At 49.5% G+C, this 19096-nt stretch overlaps 1 protein-coding gene across 1 annotated transcript in view; it reads right to left on the bottom strand.

The window, feature by feature from the left end:
- FGF18 (fibroblast growth factor 18) overlaps positions 1–18780 on the bottom strand; it is a 58550-nt gene extending 39770 nt beyond the window's left edge. The window contains exons 1-4 of the mRNA XM_059825592.1: positions 18721–18780; positions 18334–18393; positions 11980–12117; positions 5507–5687 (exon numbers count right to left, since the gene is read on the bottom strand). Of these exons, the coding sequence (XP_059681575.1) occupies positions 5507–5687; positions 11980–12117; positions 18334–18393; positions 18721–18780 (439 nt within the window). The remainder of the gene's footprint in view (positions 1–5506; positions 5688–11979; positions 12118–18333; positions 18394–18720) is intronic.
- Positions 18781–19096: the final 316 nt, after the last annotated feature.

Genomic DNA, 19096 nt, shown 5'->3' with positions numbered 1-19096 from the left:
GGCTAAGTAAGTGAAAATAAATGGTTTAGAAGATAAAAGGTCTTTTAAAAAAATTATTTGTCTTGTTGTCATGTCAAAACTGTAATGGGAAGAGACTGGAGGCAGCGATACGTCGTTTAAATAGGAAACAGTCGTTCTGATGGTTCAGTGGAATAAATGACAAAGCAAATCGGAGCTCCCCTGCGCCGGGCCGGACAGCCCCTCTGCACATACCTAGTTCCTGGGAAGAAAAGCAAGTTTCTGAACGTCCGGCCTCTGGAAATACAGCTATATTTAACTAACCCCAACTGCTACTTGGGCTACTCCTCCCATCTTCCCTGCAGGTTAATTCTGCGCCTTCCAGCCACAATGAGTTTCGGTTTTTCTTCCTGACCATCCCAGGAGGGGGATCGAAATTGATTTGAACTGTTCTAGGAAGGGAAAGGGTTAACCAGGTTTCCCAAGGCAGCTTGCTGTTAAGGTGCCAGAAATACTGAGGGGAAAGAATGACTTGCTAAAGATGGGACAATGGCACTGGTATTTTGCATTTGTTTCCAGGCTTTGAGATAGAACAAATGGGAGTCATTAGTGAAATGAGTTTAGGGAGTTCTAAATTAGCTGTCAGGCTGCCAAACCCGAAGAAGTGCTATGTCAGCTCATTAATTCTGGAGAGCGCAGGATTACCCAAACCTAGGAAGGAATCCTGCAAAATTTAGAGTCAATTAAAGGAGGCTATTTTGCTATAATAATATTTTCCACACATATTACACCTCCTCATGGAACAGAGCCCACTTTTACCACAAATGAAATCTCTGGCGGGATGGAGTGTGGCTGATGTCTAGACAGCTGTAATGGGCTCTCCGTGGGCTTGTCCACTGGCATCTCTGGGAAGCTCCAGCTAGAACAGAAGGTGGGGACTGCAAGCTGCAGAGCACATCACCCAAGCTGGGGTGGCCCCAGGAAGGAGGCACCCATCTCCCCGAGCTCCTTGCCTTCCCCGTACCACCTGAAAAAAACAACTGTACGGGACGCAATGTTCCCTACCAGGAACGCCCATGACACGTGGAGGTGACGCCTGGCATCGCGTATGCACGCCACCTCTCGAATTTGCTTCCCTCCTTGGTCTGCCCGACCCCCGGTTTGGCGACGCCCTGCTAGCAAGCCCACGCTTCGTTAACCTCCCCAAACCTCCTGTCTCAGGAGCATCTCTTGAGTCCTGAGCTGAAACCCACTGAACTCAGGGGGGGGGTCTTCAAGAGGACTCCACTGGCTGGCAACGACGGGATGGCGAGAAGGAGAGATGTCACGCCCGTGCGCACCACCCCGTGCGTGGGGTGTCCTCAAACAAAGCCTCTCCCATGCTGTAGACTAGAAGGTTTATAAATGAGAAGGTTTCTAAAATAGATGGTTTATAACCTTCTAGGGGACCCAAGAGGTTTTTTTTAAACCGTGATAGACCTGGTCAATGGACAAAATACCCCTGGATAGCAACCGGGAACGCACTGACTAATAATCTACCTACATACACCGCACGCCGGCCTTCGGGACACCCAAGCACTCGCCGCAAATAAAAGTTACCTTCACAGAGAGGGCAAGCCCAAAGACCTCTTGCACCCCCCTCGCCTCTCTCCAGACGGGCTATCACTTCTCATCGCCCTGCAGGACAGCGGTAGCTGGGGACAAATTAAACCAAAAATCACATGGCTGTGAAATACAAATGAGGCAAAAAATGCCTTCACCCAGCCAAGAGAGCTCTGTCTCCCCAACTGCGCCGGATACAAAGATCGTGAACAAACAGGATAGAATGTCTTCTGCCTTTTGTGAAATGAAAATAAATGAAAGGATCTAAGGTTTCAGGTCACTGATCCCTCTCTTCCCTATCTGTACCATTTATCGGAGGTAGAATATAAAGGTTCCAGGTCCTTTTCTTTTTTTTTGTCAGCACTTTAATGGTTGTTTTTTCTCCTTCCCCCTTTCATTTTCTGAATGAAAGGACCACTTAGGAACCTGTAAAGTAATAATAAGCTTATAACAGGAATATTGTTTTTCTGGGCCAGTGCAAACTCCTTCTGAATAGGTTGAAGAGATTAAAGTAAAAAAGCAATCTGTAAATAGATCAGTCTTTTAATTAGTTTATAGTCTGTTAAGAGATAATATTTTGCTCACATAGATCGTCTGTTATCTCAAGATCTCAGAGCACTTTAGGAACATCAATTAAGCCTTAAAAAAAAACCAACCTTGGGAGATAGGTAAGTGTATTTAGATTAATTAGTGTTGCTGTGAGCAGCAGGCATTATTATTAGATTTAATTTAGTCCAATAATTGACTTATCTGTTAATGGATTCTAATTCATCTGAGAAGGGATCAAATCCATCTGATTAAAAGGATTACATCGACTCAATTAATTCTATTAACTGACTTAATTTGCCATTTAATAATTCGACACATGGGGCCAGATCTTAGCCCCGAAGAACATATAAACCAAAAACTACATACCGGAATTAGCATGCCAGCAAAACCATGCAGTGCAGAGCATGCATTTTTCCTTGCACGGAGCATCTGCAGACCAGGATAAAACATTGAAGGGGGCTTCCTCGGGCCAGATTCCCCCAGCCCTGCGGAACCTTCTCTCCCCGAACCAGGGCTGGCCGGTCATTTTGCTGTACTCATGGAGGCTGCCTGGAAACGAGCAATTCGCTGCCCAAGATCTGCCACCTCCCCTCTTTTCTGGGCATTCTCTTTGACCGAGAGGTGAGAAGTTTTACAGAAGTCAATAAAACCTTGCAATAAAACTAAACTCCCTTCAAAGGCAGGACAAGCCTCTCACGCCAGCCATTTGGAAGCTGTATATGTGCAAAAACAACATAAAAAAGAGCATCTCTTCACTTGGACACTTGGACCAGTTGTGAATGTATGGGAAGAGGGGAGAGAAGAGGTGCTAAAATGTTATTAGCTCCCCTATCCTTAAAACTGGCTAGTGCTAATTGCTGGTGATGAGCACTACGGACTTTGGCCGCAGCCGCGCTCCACAGAGCTTCCCACATTAAGATTGAGTCTGCCTTGCGCTCACCTAATGTTACCATCTCTTAATGGGACCGAGTTGTTGGGAGAATTAGGGGCTGGAGCCAGCTCATGGACACCTTTTCCCCCATCTCTCGCCTTTTCTCAGACATTGCCTCTTGCTCATCCTCCCAGAGCCTTCCCTGGGCTGTAATCCTTAGGACGTCAATCCACATCGCCTCCGCCCTCGTCCCCCCTGTCCATGAGGACAGGGTGAAGACAGTGGAGAAGCTGTGGGAGGCTGCACCGCCTGCACGGGCGAGGTGGCCAAGAAAGGGGCTGGGCAGTCCCCGGCGCTAAGCCTGGCTCCGACTCACCGTGCCAGCGCAGAGGCGGTAAGAGAGGGAAGAAGAGAAAAAGGGCAGGAGGAAAACCAGCCATCTGCTGCGTGAGAGGAAAGGCGTCCTCCTTCAGAGGCAGAGCCGACCGGCGAGACGGAGATGTGGATCAAAAGTTTGCAACTGTTGAGATCCCCAGACCTGGTTTAAGCCTCTCTCTGGTCCTGATCAAAGGTTACTCCATAATAATGCCTCGGGGGGAGGGGTTCCCAGCACATAATGAATCCTGTGTCATTGCCTTTGTATCCAGTTTTGGCTGTAACACAGATGGTTCTCACTTCAGTAACTCTGACATCTCTCCCCCCTTCATTATCACAGCTAGGAGCTCTGCGTGGTCACATCCTGGACCTCCGCGTCCCACCTCACTGTCTCCCCGATTATCATGCTCTAAGTGTTCCCGTGCCAAGCAAGATGATGAACAGATTTCCATAACCTTTCAGCACGGCTAGGGACGGGCACGCTTGGCAGCTTGACGCGTCAAGGAGTTTTATTAGGAGGCGCGGGGGAAGGAGCAGGCGGGGGTGTCAGCAAATGGCCCCCACGGCCGGAGCACACCGGGTTGTTAGAGGGACGCCAGCGACCAGGAGCGGAGAGGATTTGGTGGCGAGCAGCAACGCAGGCACCGGGGAGCTCCCCAGCCGGGAAATCTCAGGCTCTGCAATCATGCAGCATCACCACCGGTCAGGAGCGCGCTCCTGCGCAAGGATTTGTCGTTCAGACACGATTGCATATGTATGAAGGGGACAAGATGGGCTTTGACACATAAATTAGCACTTGTCAGCTGCTCACGGGCACGCTTCCCTGCTGCACCCCACTGTAAATGCTGCTTCTTTTATGGAGAGGAAAACTGCATCACGTTACCTGACAGTCACTGTGGGCAAGAGCGTTTCCCGGGAAGCCAGCAGCGAGCACGCAGCGACTAGTTTACATATCAAACCTTAAGAGGATGAATGCAATAAAATGACACAATAATTAGCAGCCAAGTGGCACTTTCCACTCCTGTTTTATCTGGAAATTTGGGAATGACAAAGAACAAGGTTGATGAGACCTCAGGGCCGGGCTTTCTCTGGGAGATTGGGTGACCCTTACACGACAGCCGCGGGGGTTCATTTCACACCAGCCAGGTGCTTTCTAGCTGTCACCTCCCTGGCACAGCTCACCCTGCTCCTCCACCCGCGTTGGCAGCGGCGGTAGCCGCCCTCTGTGCTAGGCACGGCAGGTACCTCATCCGGCCCGAAGCTCCCCGAGGGAACAACCGTTCCCAGATTTTGACCTGCCACCGTCGTCGCCCACCTCCACCTCACCAGTGCTGCACGTGAAGTCAACCTCACGCGAACGTGCACGCTAGCCAATGCATGCGCACACCTCCGCAGCAACACGTGAATGCGTGGGGCTGTACATCCGTAAGAGAAAAAGGACCAGTTCTCGGAACAGCCCTAAAATCCTTCCAGCAACCAACTTGAATAGAAGTAGCTCTGCTACAACCATCTCAAAATGTATCAGAATTACAGAGTTTTTTCGTAACTCAGCCTGCTAGCAGCATTTCTAGCACGTTGTTTGTGTGCAAATCACAGTAAGAACAGTTGAACATGCTGCTAGCCCAGGGGAAGTTCAATTATTTACGTTCCTGCAGGATCCATGTGCCCCGAGATTCAACTTAAGCTCTGGGGTACTCTCAAAGCTCCAAAGCCTGCTTAATTTCAGCTCAAACCAAATATCCCCCCTGGCCTAGAAAGATGAGCGTGTTTCACTGAAGCTCTGGATTCACCCAAACTCGAGCCCAGAGTTCATGGGGAAAGAACATTCCGAATCACTAAGCCGGGTATCGTTTCTGAATCCCACACCGTGAGCTCATCCGTTGGGCAAAAAAAGATTTTTCTCTTCAAGCACCATCATACACTAATAGATTGGGGCATGGCACTACTGTGGGAACTGCCTGCAGCTGGGAGCCGGGCTGACAGCCTGCTCCGACACAACAAATCCCATGTTCTTAACCCGGAGAGGTTTTTTTCCCTTTTATCCCATTTTATTATTGCTTTTCTTATTTTTCTCCCAAGCAGTTCTCAGCCCAACATACAGGATTAAAGCCTTGGACCTGGAGTCTGGGGGATCCTAGTAAATATTCTTACCATATTTATCTCCATCTTCTCCTTTGGCACTGATCCTCCTGCCGAGCACTTGGATGTGTTTCCCACTTGTCCTGCTGTAGAGCTGATAGAGCCGAAGCTGCTTCCTGCTCACGTCATCCCTCGCTCGCGTCTGGTTCTCCACGTGTATCCGAAAATCTACATTCTCCTCGGCAGCAAACATCTGAGGGCAGATGGGGAGTGGGGAGAGAGAGAGAAGAACAGACCGTGAAACAAAACAAGCATCTTGGACAGAAAGACTGCACACCAACCTGCCAACGGGCACGCGGCGCAAGAGGACTCGGATTTGGCTGCCCTTCACTTGACAGCCGCGGCCGCGGTATCAGGCACTCAACATGTAATTCTAGCCAGAGCTGGCTCTCAACAGTAAACCAAAGCTGGGTTTTTACAATCAAACTTGGGGGGGGCTGTTCTTGAGTAAAAACTTCTGCTTAGTCCTGCTTTTATTTAATCCTGGTCAGCCACACCGGCCATAAATTAGGCTCTCCTTTGCATATGCATAGCCTCTACCAGGTTACACAGACACGTATGGGAGAAAGGGGATGGACAACTCCATTTCGGAGAATTCGTGCTTCATCTTCAGCAGCTGCCTTGATTCCCCAGATTAACCACGGGGAAGAAGTCAAGGGAAAAAACTATTTATGCTGACGTTAGCAGACTGGACCCTGGCTTCGCACAGGCATAAAATCTACTAAGATAAAAGCATCATTTGTAGAAGGTCACTCTTCAGCCTAACTTTTTTGCCAAGTCTGCTTTTCAGTGAAGCCGGCTCATCGGTGACCGTCTGTGGATGCATCTCTGTCCGCCTCAACAGGGCCATGGCTTGGGGAGAGATCACGAGGACCAGCAAGAGCCAAGCCAGCATGTCCAGCCGTGAGGCCGTTATCAGCAGGGGTCTGATCGCTTGAGCCACTTCATCTGGTGTTTTCTGGCCAATGGATTAAATTAACCTTAGTTCACTACAGCCTTAAAATATTATCAAAGACTTTGTCCGACGCATCTGCCCTTCTCTAGAGGTCTTGTTTCCTATCTTAACTGTTCCCAAGAAACACCGAAACAGGATTCCTGCCTTTGCTTCTAGTGAGTCATCCCACCTTGCCCAAGGTCAGAGGACCAGACAATCCAGACGTTCTCAAGACGCCCTCCCAAAGGGGAGGCTGGGCAGCATGCACCCAAAAGCACTTAGCATCCCAACAATACAAAAGCCCAGGATTTGCTCCACGATCTGTCCTCGAGAGCATTCGCACCACAACATCCACACTGCCCACGCCAAACTCACAGTTGGACGATATTTTAGTGGCACACTCCCTTCACAGGACAATAAATCGTTTGGAAACCAAAAGCAGAAGATAATTGAGTGGCACACACACGAAACCGTCGCACAATAGGCAATGGCAATTTTTAATTTGACCAAGACAAAGACTATTCGAAGTCTACTCATTGCTGGGGAGCTCTAATGCTGTGCACCACTTGCGTGCAAGAGACAAAAATCCACCACAAAATAAGAATCACATGGGAATTTCATGATGCCTAGGTTTGGGACTGGCAAAGGAACGACATTTGCTCCTAGTAGGGTTACTACTTCTCCTCCCAATACGTTCGCCACTACAGCACGCTTGTCCTCCTAGCCTGCAAGCAACAGTGTTCTGATATATTGGTGTGGGGATGGAGCTGGCAATGCAAATGAAAAAGGGTCAATAAATCCTCATTCAGGTCAATTCCAGGCTAAAACAGCAAAAGAGCAAGTGGCCACAACATGCAAACCGGCCCCACTTCAGCCCCCTGCCTATGTCATCTCATACCAGCAAGTATTTCGAAGCCAAATACTCCCTGATAGTCAAAACCTCAAAAGAACTTTTTAGTGCTTCCAATTATCAAGTAGACACACAGGTCAGCAGCAGGAGGAAAACTTTGGGCAGGCAGTGCTGCTTAGCACCAGACCTTCACTAAGCAACCCAAACAAAAACATTATATTCAATGCAGTGGCAACAGCAATGAGGTTCACGGGGATGTCGCGGCATCGCCCTCGCTGCCCTTATTAAATGCTGGGATTATGCTATTTGAATCCCAAGTCCTAGGAGAGAAAGCTATTTAACTCTCTTATTTTACTGTCAGAAGTCAGGAGGAGACCACAGGAGCTAAACACACAGGCTGAGCAAGAGGAGATTCAGGGCGACGCTGGGGTCTAAGGTGACGACAGAGGTGACAGACGTGAATTATGCAATTAATCGTGGCAATATCTCCCACTCTCAGAAAACAGCGCGGCAAGAAGCCGCGCCCCAAAGCTGAGGACGCGAGAGGAGCGGCAGCCACGGCACCTGCCAGGAGGGCACCGCGGGACGCTGAGCAAGCGTATGGCCGTCATGGAGCCAGGCTCTGCGCGCTCTCCTCTCCCGAGGCACCGCAGCTACCTCTGTGCATAGCGAGCAGGGCTTGGCTTTTGACATGAACAACATTCATTTCTTTTTTTCTTCCTACATCTCTTCTTGCTTTCTTTTCAAACAATATTGTTGCAAAGGATGCTAAACCACCAGAACCAGAGATGTTCGAGTAATGTTGACAGTCTGCCTCGTACCCACAAAAGCAAGGCTATTTGCAGCTGAGATTCTGGCTCCATCGTTTTAAGATTTAAAACAGATTTTAAACGAAGATGACGTCGTTACATTGCTTTCACCACATGTTAATGAATTTCACATTTCTAGGAAAAAAAAACAAAACAGGTGGGATCTGAAGCAGGGGGAAGGGCAGGTTGCTTCGCTTTCTTGGAAACTTCGAACAGAAAAGGCAATCTGCTTTCCAAAACATGCTTTATTTCTCTCTTTTAATTGTCTCTCGAGCGCTCACACCGCAGAGGCCCCAGCCCGTAGCCGCAGTGCCCGGGCAGACTCTGGAGCACCCGTGGAGCCATCCCGTGTTGTGGTCAGCTCCGAACGTGCCACAAACCCTCCTGCGCATGTTTGGCACAGTTCTCCTGCCCAAGATCAGCTAATTACAGAATCACAGAATCATTAAGGTTGGAAAAGACCTTTAAGATCATCAAGTCCAACCACCAAGCGTCTCCTCCCTTCGCAAGAAGGGCATGCTGCAGCCCAGAGGGATGACATCTCCTCCTCCCCCTGCCGAGACCCTGGCTGGCATCACCCACGACCCAGCACCTTGTCCAAGCCCAGCGGTGGCCTGATGTGGGGATCAGCAGGGGACACCGGCCCCTGACAGAAAGTCAACCCAAGCGTGTATCACTCCATCACTTCTCCGGTAGCAGGCCCGGCTGTAACCCAGGCAAAGAAATCCTGGAGGAGGAACGCGCTACAGGTTCTCCTTGCGGCTGACCTGTCCCCTGGTCAAGAAGCCGTGGTCCAGAGCAGGAGTGAAACCACGAGGACTTAGCTGCCTGCTTAAAGATAAGCACACGCTTCACCACTCTGTTGCAACAGGATGCTCTGCTGGAGCATGGCCAAGGTGAATTAGCCATGCCAGCCTGGGCTGCATCTGGCCTGCAGCAGAGAGTATCAATACTCTCAAATAAAATTTCATGCCGTGTCGATTTCATGAGATAAAACCTATTTGATCATTGCTGAAATCCATTCTCACAGTATCCCTGCCCTAAAGAGTACAATCCCTCAAGCAGCTAACTTTACTGAGATAAGAAAGTCCATTTATATAGACCATAAGAGAGACTCTCTTTCATAAATATCAAAAAAATTAGTAACACATGCTTCCTTCGGTAACTGATCGCCAACACTCGCTCAAGAAGGTCACCTAAAACCAAGTCCATCCACCCCCAAATACATTTCCATAACAATCACAACCACACAAAAACGACTGCAGAAATGTCTTTAAGTCCCAGCCCCGCTTGAAAACTTAAGGCCTTTCACTTCTGTCCGCCAAAGCAAATCTTTTTTTTTTCCTCTTTTTTATCCCCATTAATATGTTATTACTGCATATAAAATCATACACAAAACGACCGCCTTTTTTTTGTGGCCTTTCGATCTGATCATCCACGCATCCATGCTGTAGGTAGCAAAACCTACGGACCCCGGAGCCGGAGTTCAGCACAACAGGCCCCCAAAATGAACGGCTGCTTGCACCTTCTAGCTCCCGACCGGCAACGTGCCCTGTGGGACGCTCTCTGGGCACAGGAAAAGGATTTCCTGCGCTACTTTATCTCCTCCAGCATTTTGGTGGGATTTGGGGTTGTATTGTTGTCTATTTTGCAAATCCATCCAACTGGTAGGGGCCGCTGTCTATGCAGGACAACTTCAGCATCTCAGGATAGTGGGCTTCACGTAACTCCATCGCATTCTTTGCCAACGGTTTATAGTCTGCAAAACCTGTTATAGTCTGTTAAAACCGAGCATCAAATTTGGTTTCATTTTTATTCTTCCTCTCTTTTTCTTTTCAATCAGTTCCGCATCCATTTACTACTTATTTATCACTACATCTTTCAGCGATAATATACAGCTACAAAGGCTTCCTAAAAATACAGTTGGCAATACGGAGCTCGTGCAAGGGAATAAACAGCATTCCTTTTAAAAACAGCCGTCACCTCAAGCAGCCGATGCTTCAGAAATGCCTCGCTCCCGAAAAGCAGCAGCTGTCCCTCCTCTCTGTTGTACTTGCCCAGTCCTTCAAGGTAGGTGCATTTAGTCCTACCTCCTTTCCAAACAGCCACAGAACCCAGAAACGACATCTGTCTTCAGACAGCCCACACTGGGAGATATTCAAGCACTTTTTTCCCAAATGATTCTCAAACAATGAGCGGATTTCATTTTAAATGGCTTTACAACGATCCTTCAGCTCAAAGAATGCCTCTCCTACGTGTTAAATCCCAGACGGAGGGTGAGGGAAAGAGCATTTTGCTGATGCAGCCTAAGGTTTCACCGTTAAGTAATCCAAGAAACGCTCAAGAGCTGCAAAAGCCTCTGAGAGCTGCGCTGCGATGCAAGTCCTACACGAGCTTGTGCCACATCTCTACAAATGCCGATGTCTTGTTGCGAACGGAACGGAAAGCAAAGCAATCACAGCCCCGCCAAGGTCAATGAGACCTTCGCGGTGCCAAGCCATGCTTACGGGATTTGGCTTTCCAACCAACCTCTACGCACTTCGAATATACTATTTTGAGCTTTCCAGTAAAAGGGGACATTAATCTGTTATTGTTCATGTCATAAAGCGTTACAGCATGAGATGTCCAAGGCCCGCAGCATGGCCAAGTTAGCTGGGAGCTGGACTTCAGAATTTCCTGATTTTTTTTTGCTTTTTATCCTACGGAGGCTCCAAGCCTCAGAGAGCGAACCATATGTCATTCTCCAAACTGAACTAGGAATACAAAATCCCTCTCGCTAAGGGCCATACCGATTGCACAAGATAAACAAATCAAGCTATTCAAAGTGCTTTCAAACCCCATCTGATAAGCAGGAAATACTACCTCTCAGCCATCAAATCAACCTAATATTAATGATTTTCTCCATGACCTTCTAAACACATGAAAGTTAACTCGATAAGGTCAACAAGAGGATATCCAAGACAGATCTCTCTCAAGTCCGCAAAGGCAAGTAACGAACCACTTTGCTTCCATGACTTTGGCAAAATTCCTCTATGCCAATTACAGCAGGATCCGCTAGCTCACCACAACAGCCATCCGCGACGCACGGTGAAACACAATGCACTCCTTATTTGCTGCTTTTTCCTCCTCTTAACTGCAAAGTCAATCCATCGCCGGGATATTGCTACCTTCAGGTTACAGAGTCTAGTTTGAAGCCAGACAGAAGTGGATGCGCGCTTTGACATATTCACTTCTTTGGGCTTAGAAGCACATTTCGAAATTCATCCAACACAAAGCGACGCCACATTCAGATGCGCAGCAGGAACCCGGAGCGAAGGGAGATGGCACTTTGGAGTGAATACCTGCGCATCCAACGGGAGATAGGCTATGGCGTGACCGTGCCAGAATTGCACAAATGTAACTAAGCCTTTCAAAATAACAGAACTTAGACCTTTGTTCTGGTGTTCGTTTCTTCCTGCTATCCACAGAAAAGTATTTTTTCCTTGCAAAATAAATCTAAGTTGCACTCTCAGTCTTGGGAGATGTCGCCTTGGGCGATGACTGTGTACCCTCCAGGATGCATTGTGAGAAAGGGCAACACGGTGCCCCATGGAAGTGGTTGTTCAAAATGATGCAGACATGAGACTCCACAAAAAACTCCCCTGATGGCATTTACAAAGTATTTCACTTGAAACGCTTTTTGATATTTGGGTTTTGGTGGGAAAAAATATTTCACGGGACAAGGATGAATGTCCTATTTAAAACGCAGATGCCAAAAGATCTTGCTCCACAAGAGCTGTACCACTCTATAACCCGTTAGTAAATTGAGTGATGAACCATCTTTGGGTTTTGCTGTTTCAGAAACACTTCCCTAATATTCTCTGCCTTAATTTTCTATTTCTTGTATATTTGCATCCAGTTTACATCTGTTTATTCTTGTACCAACAGCGTTCTTCAGCTTGAATAATACTTTTCCCCCTTGTGCTTCTCCTTGCGATGCGTTCAGGCTACTCCCTTTCTCCGCTCTCTTCCCAACCTCCATTTCACCATGCTGGGAAAAGAAGAAAGCCAAGCACCAGACCACCTCCACTTCCCCTCCTGCGCCAGCCCTCGGCGCAGAGGAGCTCCCGCCGCACCCAGGACGGGTGCAGAGCTCTCCCTCGGCACAGACCCGTGCAGGAGACATTGGCCCATCACGAGGAGGAACCCAGAGCTCTCCCCGCTCCTGCACAGACACGCTCTGAAACTGAGCCCCTCATTTCTTTGACTTGATCGCTTTCAAGTTGCTGCAGTACGTGAAATTCAATGATGCTTGCTCTTTGTTTTATGCGCTCTAAGTGAAGCGCGCGTAGGGATGGAGCTGGAAAGGAGAAGGAAACGGGGTGATGAGGGGGTCGAGCCTGCCCATCCCTTTGGATTTCAAAAATGTTAAACAAAACCCAAGGAGAAGACGTTTCCAGGGCTTGGAAGAGGGGACATACAGCTCAGCGAGGTGACACATACTTGGATCCAAAAGCTGCTCTGCAAGCGGAGCCTCCTTTTCTCCGGAGAGCTGCCTGCCGCATTCAGAGAGGCCATACGTTAAATCTCCTTGGGCAGCGTCAGACCTTCGTCCTCTCCAAAACACACAACCCCTGAGAAATATGGCTATCGCTTAGCCAAACCCCCCCAGCACCTCCCCGAGATCCCGCCAGCTTTCCAAGCCATGTACCGCTGCTATCCAGCTCCCCTAAAGTAACGTGCCCGTCAACCCTCGGATGGCAAACAACAGTGTTACTGAGCCCGGTATGAAACCACGAGGAAGGCAGGAGGGAGTGCCAGAAAACTGGAACCTGAGAGAGTTTGAGGAAACGGATGTTTTATGGCCCATCAGTCAGTATTTGGCCATTTCTAGAGAAAGATGATGCCGCCTTAGAGAAAACCAAATTTCTCCTTTTGACGATGGAGCGAGCCTTAGCCAGAACTGTGAAAACGCACCATTTGTGAGACGGTGACATTTTAAACTTGTTCCACCCTGGGAAATGGTTCAGTCTGGGGAAGAGCAGGGTTTCAGCCTTGATTAATGACTTTTAAAACCCCAGCCGTACTCACGTGCAACCGGAGGAAGGGAAGGCGCCTCCAGCCAGCGCTGCCTGCCGGTGCAAAGCCCAGCACGAGGGCGTTGCTGAAGTGCTGCAATGCAGCTCTCTTAAACGGGCTCCAACACCTCTGTCCTCCACATCTCCACCTGCATCTGCCCGTTCTCACCGATTCCGAACTAGGTCACTGGCCACAGGCCCCAAGTCACATTATTAACACAATTACCATGAGCAACGGCAGCTCAGCAGCCTGCAAGAGGAAGCCCACCCCTCCGGCATCCACCTTCCCCCCCGCCCCACAGGAGCCTGCGTCATGCCGTGCCGTGGGGCAGCAGCGCCTAAGGGGCCAAGACCAAGCCACCTCCCAGCACCAAAAGGCACCTCTTTCCCAGTGGGACCAGTTCAAGCTACCTGTGCTAACCAAAGCAAACCAACCCCGCATATCTCAGCTGCAGGGGTGTCTGTAGGACACCGCCTCTCGCTGCGAGCTCTTGACAGTTTTGATTCTCCGGAAATACAATTCAGACCTTAATTCTTTTTCTTTTTTTCTCCAGGTGTGACGTTTGTTTTTGGTTTTTTGGTTGGTTTTTTTTTTTTTTTTTTTTTTTTTATAATTCAGGGCTGGTATTATTTTACCACAGCTATCAATCAGGCAACGAGCAAGCAGGGCTTTTTCTTTCTTTCTTTGTCTGTCTTTCTTTTTTAATGCTTGTTACATCTCTGCTATGTACTTCCTCTCCACACAGAAATATCCCTTCAAAGCTTGATATTATTGAGCAGCTTTCAACCATGCCCAGCAAAGCCATGTATTCTCTGCATTTGTCTGGCCTTTGTTTCTAGGAATGAAATACCAATGGCTGAACAGTGTGACTTTATTTCACTCCTTCATTCCAATGCTTGTTCTATTTCTATCCCACTGGGTCAAACTCACCTATTGTGAGACCTCACCGATTTCAATTACATCAGGGATTAATTTGTTCCATTGCGTTGAAGCTGTTAATACAATCCTTGCTGGCTCTAGATTAGAAAAGGCATGGTGGAGACCTCCCTCGCAGGCAATGTGTTTAACAGCGGTCTTGATCTTCATTTTTGTTCAGCGGTGGGGTGGGTTTTTTTCTTCCCTTTGTGCCCCTTTGCCCCTCTTTTCACAATCTTCCCCTTCCTTTCTAAATTGCCCTTATCAGAAGTGGGTGGTCCTTCTGACTTCCACTGCGACTCGCAAAACGTTGCCTTCCAAAGCCGCTGCCCGGGGCTTGCGAGGAAGGTCAGCGCTGGCAGGAAGGTCCGAGCCGACACCACACAGACGTGACCACCTCATCTCCCCCAGGTTGACTTTGAAGGGTCGCTGCAGGTCCCCGCATACCCAAAGGGATCTGCAGGCGCTCGGTTCTGCAGCTCCAACCGTTGGCCGCCCGTCGGTCGACCGAGGTCTCAAGGGGAAAACCAAGATCCTCCACATAGCAGATGGACACGCTGAAGTGCACGTTTGTCAGGTAACTCCGGTTGTCCTTTCTGGGGTTCCCAAACTGGGACACGAGATCGTGACAGAGCTTTAGAGTGTCCAGCCCTGTGGTCTCGTAGGACATCTGTGATACCAGTTTAAAGTGATCTCAGCAATCCTGACTCAAAGTTGTCCTTTATCCACGTGATTTCGTCTCAGGAACAGATACCAACGCAGGGAGACTTAGGGCCCACGTGGCTGCAAAGCAGCGTAGCTTTGCTCGAGTGCTACAACTCCGTCCCACAAGACCTACTGCTTTTCCATTTTAAAAAAATCCAACCACATCTTCATGAAACTATATTTTTAGGAAATAGTGGGATGATTCCAGAATAATAAGAACGGGAGTTTCAAAAAGATAAGGAGGGGAAAAAATAGAGGATATTAAAAGAAAACCAAACAAACAGCTCAACAAACAGATTCCTCCCTTGCTTACTGAAATACATTAAATTTCCACAGTGGTTTCATGAAGTCACCTCAGGCTTCCATGGGGCATCTCTGTGCAGCCTGGGCTGCAGGAAGTTGCAAGGGTTAATGCCGCAGTTGTCAAACTCACCAGCCAGAAGTTGGATGGGCTGGGTTTCAGGGCTCCAAATGTATTCCTATGTTGAGTGCCCCGTTTTCCAAAATGTACAACGTTCCCATTTACTACTGCACTATTTTTTTTAGGTTGTTTTTTTTTTACTGGAAGAAACATAGGAATAAACTGGACTAGTACCACCCAACTGTTTATTTAGCTCTGCCACTCACCTTAGATGAAGCCCCCACATCCCCACCAGGCACTGCCCCACCCGGCATCTCCCACTCCAGCCACCCACTCAGGTCTCATCCCCTTCGGTGCCAAATATTGCCTGAACAGCACTGCATTGTAACTACACGGCCTGGACCTGGACAGCATACGATCACGACAACCCAAACCTTGGTGCCAGCAGAAACCCTCACACCTCCCCAGGACCGAGGCCTCACTGCACGTACATTGCTCTGGACACGTCCTGCCACGCAAATCAAACCCACCCTGAGACACATAACCCACAGAGAGAAGACAGGATGGGCTCTGGAGGACGCGTTACGCTACAACAGCCTTCGCAACAGTCCTGATCTGCCAAAATCACTGCTTCCACAAGCCTAAGCTCTCCAAAATATTCCCCTATACGGTTGAAATCTCCTGCCGTGGTTTCTCTCCAGATGGCTTTGCCGGGGAAGAGCTAAGCTCCCATCTTTGCCACTTCACCACAGTTATTTCCGACACCGTCAAGTTCAACGAGGGCAAAACAAAACCTAAAACAATTCCCCACCTTCCCACCCTGCCTCCCAAGGGGTGCGCTCTCTGCTCGGGAGAAAGTTTCAATATTCGTTAATTCCCCACACGCTCTGCTGCCCGGTGGCCACGTCCCTCAGGCTTCGCAGGGGCCACGCGTGACCCACGATCCCCGCATGGCTCTGCGCTACTGCCACCGCTCCTTGCTGCTAGCACCAGGACATAAACGTTTCTCAGAAGTAGTTTCATGCCTGTGTCCCTCCTCGTGGCACGGGTGTCGCTGCAAGGAAAACCGCCACAAGGCTTTGCAGAACAGCCCCAACCAACCTCTGTGGATCCACAAAGCGAGCAGTTGGATTCGGGGTGCTGGGCACGCTACAACTGCCTTCACTACCTTAACACAAAAAAAAAAGTTTCTTTTCTTTATGGAGAAAATACTCCTGCTGAAATAAACGGCCCTGTTATGCAGGAATTACAACCATTCAACAATTCAAGCTGTTGCAGGTAGTTGTTGTATTAGCGTTTTTGAGCAGTTGAAACAGGCATTCAAGAAACAAAACCTCGAGAGGAAACCATAAAGTCTCTCCAGCCCAAAACACACTAAGAGCAAACCCGGTCCCCAACAAGGCAGCAGCGCAGTAACCCGCGTCTGAGCACGTATCACCCGCACGGCGAGCTGCAAAGGAGGTCCCTTTTGAAGCAGAGCCGTCAGCAGCAGCCAACTTGCTGCCAAACAACCCGAAAGCCTTTGCACGAAGCACAGGGAGCTCTGCAAAGGTGAGAAACAAGGGTGAGGGGGCTGCCCCTCCCCTATCCCTGCTCGTCCCCTGGGTGCTACCGGCCGAGCACACGGTTTGTCCCCATCGCCCTCCGCTCCTCACCCCATTTCACACACAGCGGTGGAGGAGCCCAGCTTGGCCACGCCGGTTGGGTTGCAAGAGGAGACCAGGGCAGTCCTCCCAGCGGGGTGGCTCCTGGGACAAAAGCTGCAGGCACCCCACTAAAAATACTTACCAGCAATTTGTTCGTCTCTTCAAACGAGACCTGAGCCCAATTACCGAAAAACCTGCCAGGTTCAAAGCACTCCTGACCTTTTCTCTCCTTCCCTCCATCAGCAGCAACTTCCTCCCCAGGCAGATGCTCCAGCCGCAAAGCCGTTTGGCCACGGCAGTAGGGCAGAGCGGAAACCTCAAGCCCACTCCCCCAAAACCGGTCAGGGGGTTTCCGAACCCTGGCAAAAGGCAGAGTCATTCCCTGCTAGGACTTACAACGCCGGTTTACAGCACAGGCCCATCAGGTCCAAGGTGACATCTCTGGCTCTTCTGCTCGAAACCAGCCCAGCCGCGACCTCCACGAAAACAGGAGCAAAAGCACAAGACCTGGGAAACCCAAGCGATACTTGGGAAAACACCGCCGTCGGAAGGAGACAGAAGATCACCAGAGACCAGTCTCCCCATGAAAGAAATAAACATTTGCAGTGGCAGCACCGCAGCAGCGATCTGATGTTTACCCTGGTAGCTCCTTTCATCCCGGTCCCCCGACATCGTCCAAGGAACACACAGATCCCTGCTCCCACTGCAGAAAAGCAACTCCCTCTAGGGTAAAACACGGCAACTGCCGAGCAGAGCACACCAGTTCAGGGCAGGACTTCCAAAACACCTCTTTCCATTGCCTTTGCAAAGAAAATAGAGACGTGGCTAACAACTGTCTCCTGGGACAGTAGCTCCCAAGCACTGATCTCACGTGAAAGGTGGCTTCTCCAAAAGCACATAGCTGATTCAGCAGAGATGCCTGGAAACCCTATCAAATTACCCCATGCCACTTCTCCTCTATCCAGTTTCCTCTCTGGAAACCTTTTATTAAGCTCCAACCGGTCCCACTCCTGCTTCTCCTGGCAAGGTAACACCTAGTCACCCTACACAGGGATGGTGCCAAGGGGCAAGGGACCTCCTCAGGTGTCACTGCTCACTCAGCCCACGATTTGGCAGCCTCTACACAGCGCTGGGATACAAGAAAATGGTTGTCACCAAGGACAGGGAGGTTAATCCGTCTAACAATAACTGGAGGCCAATCGGGGGATTTACTGAAATTGCAGGAGTCATTCCGCTGGGAACGTTTGTGCTGCCGATACCTCGCTTCTGCCTTGCCTTCAATCCCACTAACCCGCCTCCAGCTTTTTCATGCCTGCTTTGCGGACTGGCTGACATCAGCTGTTTCAGACCCAAAATCCCTCCCGTATCTTGGACGCTCCCCTCCTACATTTAATGTTTGCCTTCTCCATCATTCAACCGAGCATCTTTGCTCCCACCATCTCCAACAGCACCGCTCTGAAGGGAGACGTTCGCAGGTTCAGGGCAAGTATCAAATCCATGTTATGGGAACTACCAAAACACCACTGGAAACTGGTAAATACACAGCAGCCTCAATGGTTGCATGTCTCCTGAACACCAGCCTGCTAATATTAGTTATTGAGGGGGGGAAAGTCCTGTCTCTCTAGGCTGATCTCTCTTTCAGAGCCTAATTACAACACCCAACGGGGATGCCCAGCTTGGGGGACAGCCTCTCCGGGCTCTTCGTCCCAACCCAGTGAAATAAAGCCTGTGGCAGCAGGGCCGGTGTTGCTGAACGGGGCTGGTGCACGGCAGCATTACGAGGGGTTGCTGTGGACCTGCCCTTCCCCAACTGCCAGGCTGATCCGAAGCCTTTAGCGGCAAAAGAGGAAAAGGAGTTGTATGTGAAGAAGATCTCTGCAAACTTCAAGCTATGATTCACAGAGACAGTGACTTCTCCTCAGGTCTAGAAACCCAATAAAATACCAACCACCACCCGTTCTCCTTTCAGCTCCCGCTCGTCAGCGATGCTGGCGATACGTAATGACATATTCTCTATCCTTGGATTTCAGCCACCATATCCAGTCTATCGGACAAGCCCTGACTTGGGATACTGTTGGAAGAGCCATGGGCACAAGCCTTGCTTTTTGAAAAGCAAAGTACACAGCTGTATCAAAACGCAAAACTCACAGAAAGGTGACAGAGGGGACCCAAGATTCATCTGCCCTGTTCATGCAGGGGCCCAGAGATGCCCAGTGCTGCTGTGCCACAAGGAAGGCTTAAGTTTGGAAATGACGTTGGAGGCTCCTGAACAGGAGAGAGCAGGGAACTGGGACAACAGCACAGCACAATCCAACGGGAGACCA

Source organism: Gavia stellata, chromosome 16 (assembly GCF_030936135.1).
Source record: "Gavia stellata isolate bGavSte3 chromosome 16, bGavSte3.hap2, whole genome shotgun sequence".
In the NCBI taxonomy this organism is placed as follows: Eukaryota; Metazoa; Chordata; class Aves; order Gaviiformes; family Gaviidae; genus Gavia; species Gavia stellata.
The sequence above is the reverse complement of the archived record's forward strand: the minus strand, read 5'-3'. Positions and strand labels throughout refer to the sequence as shown.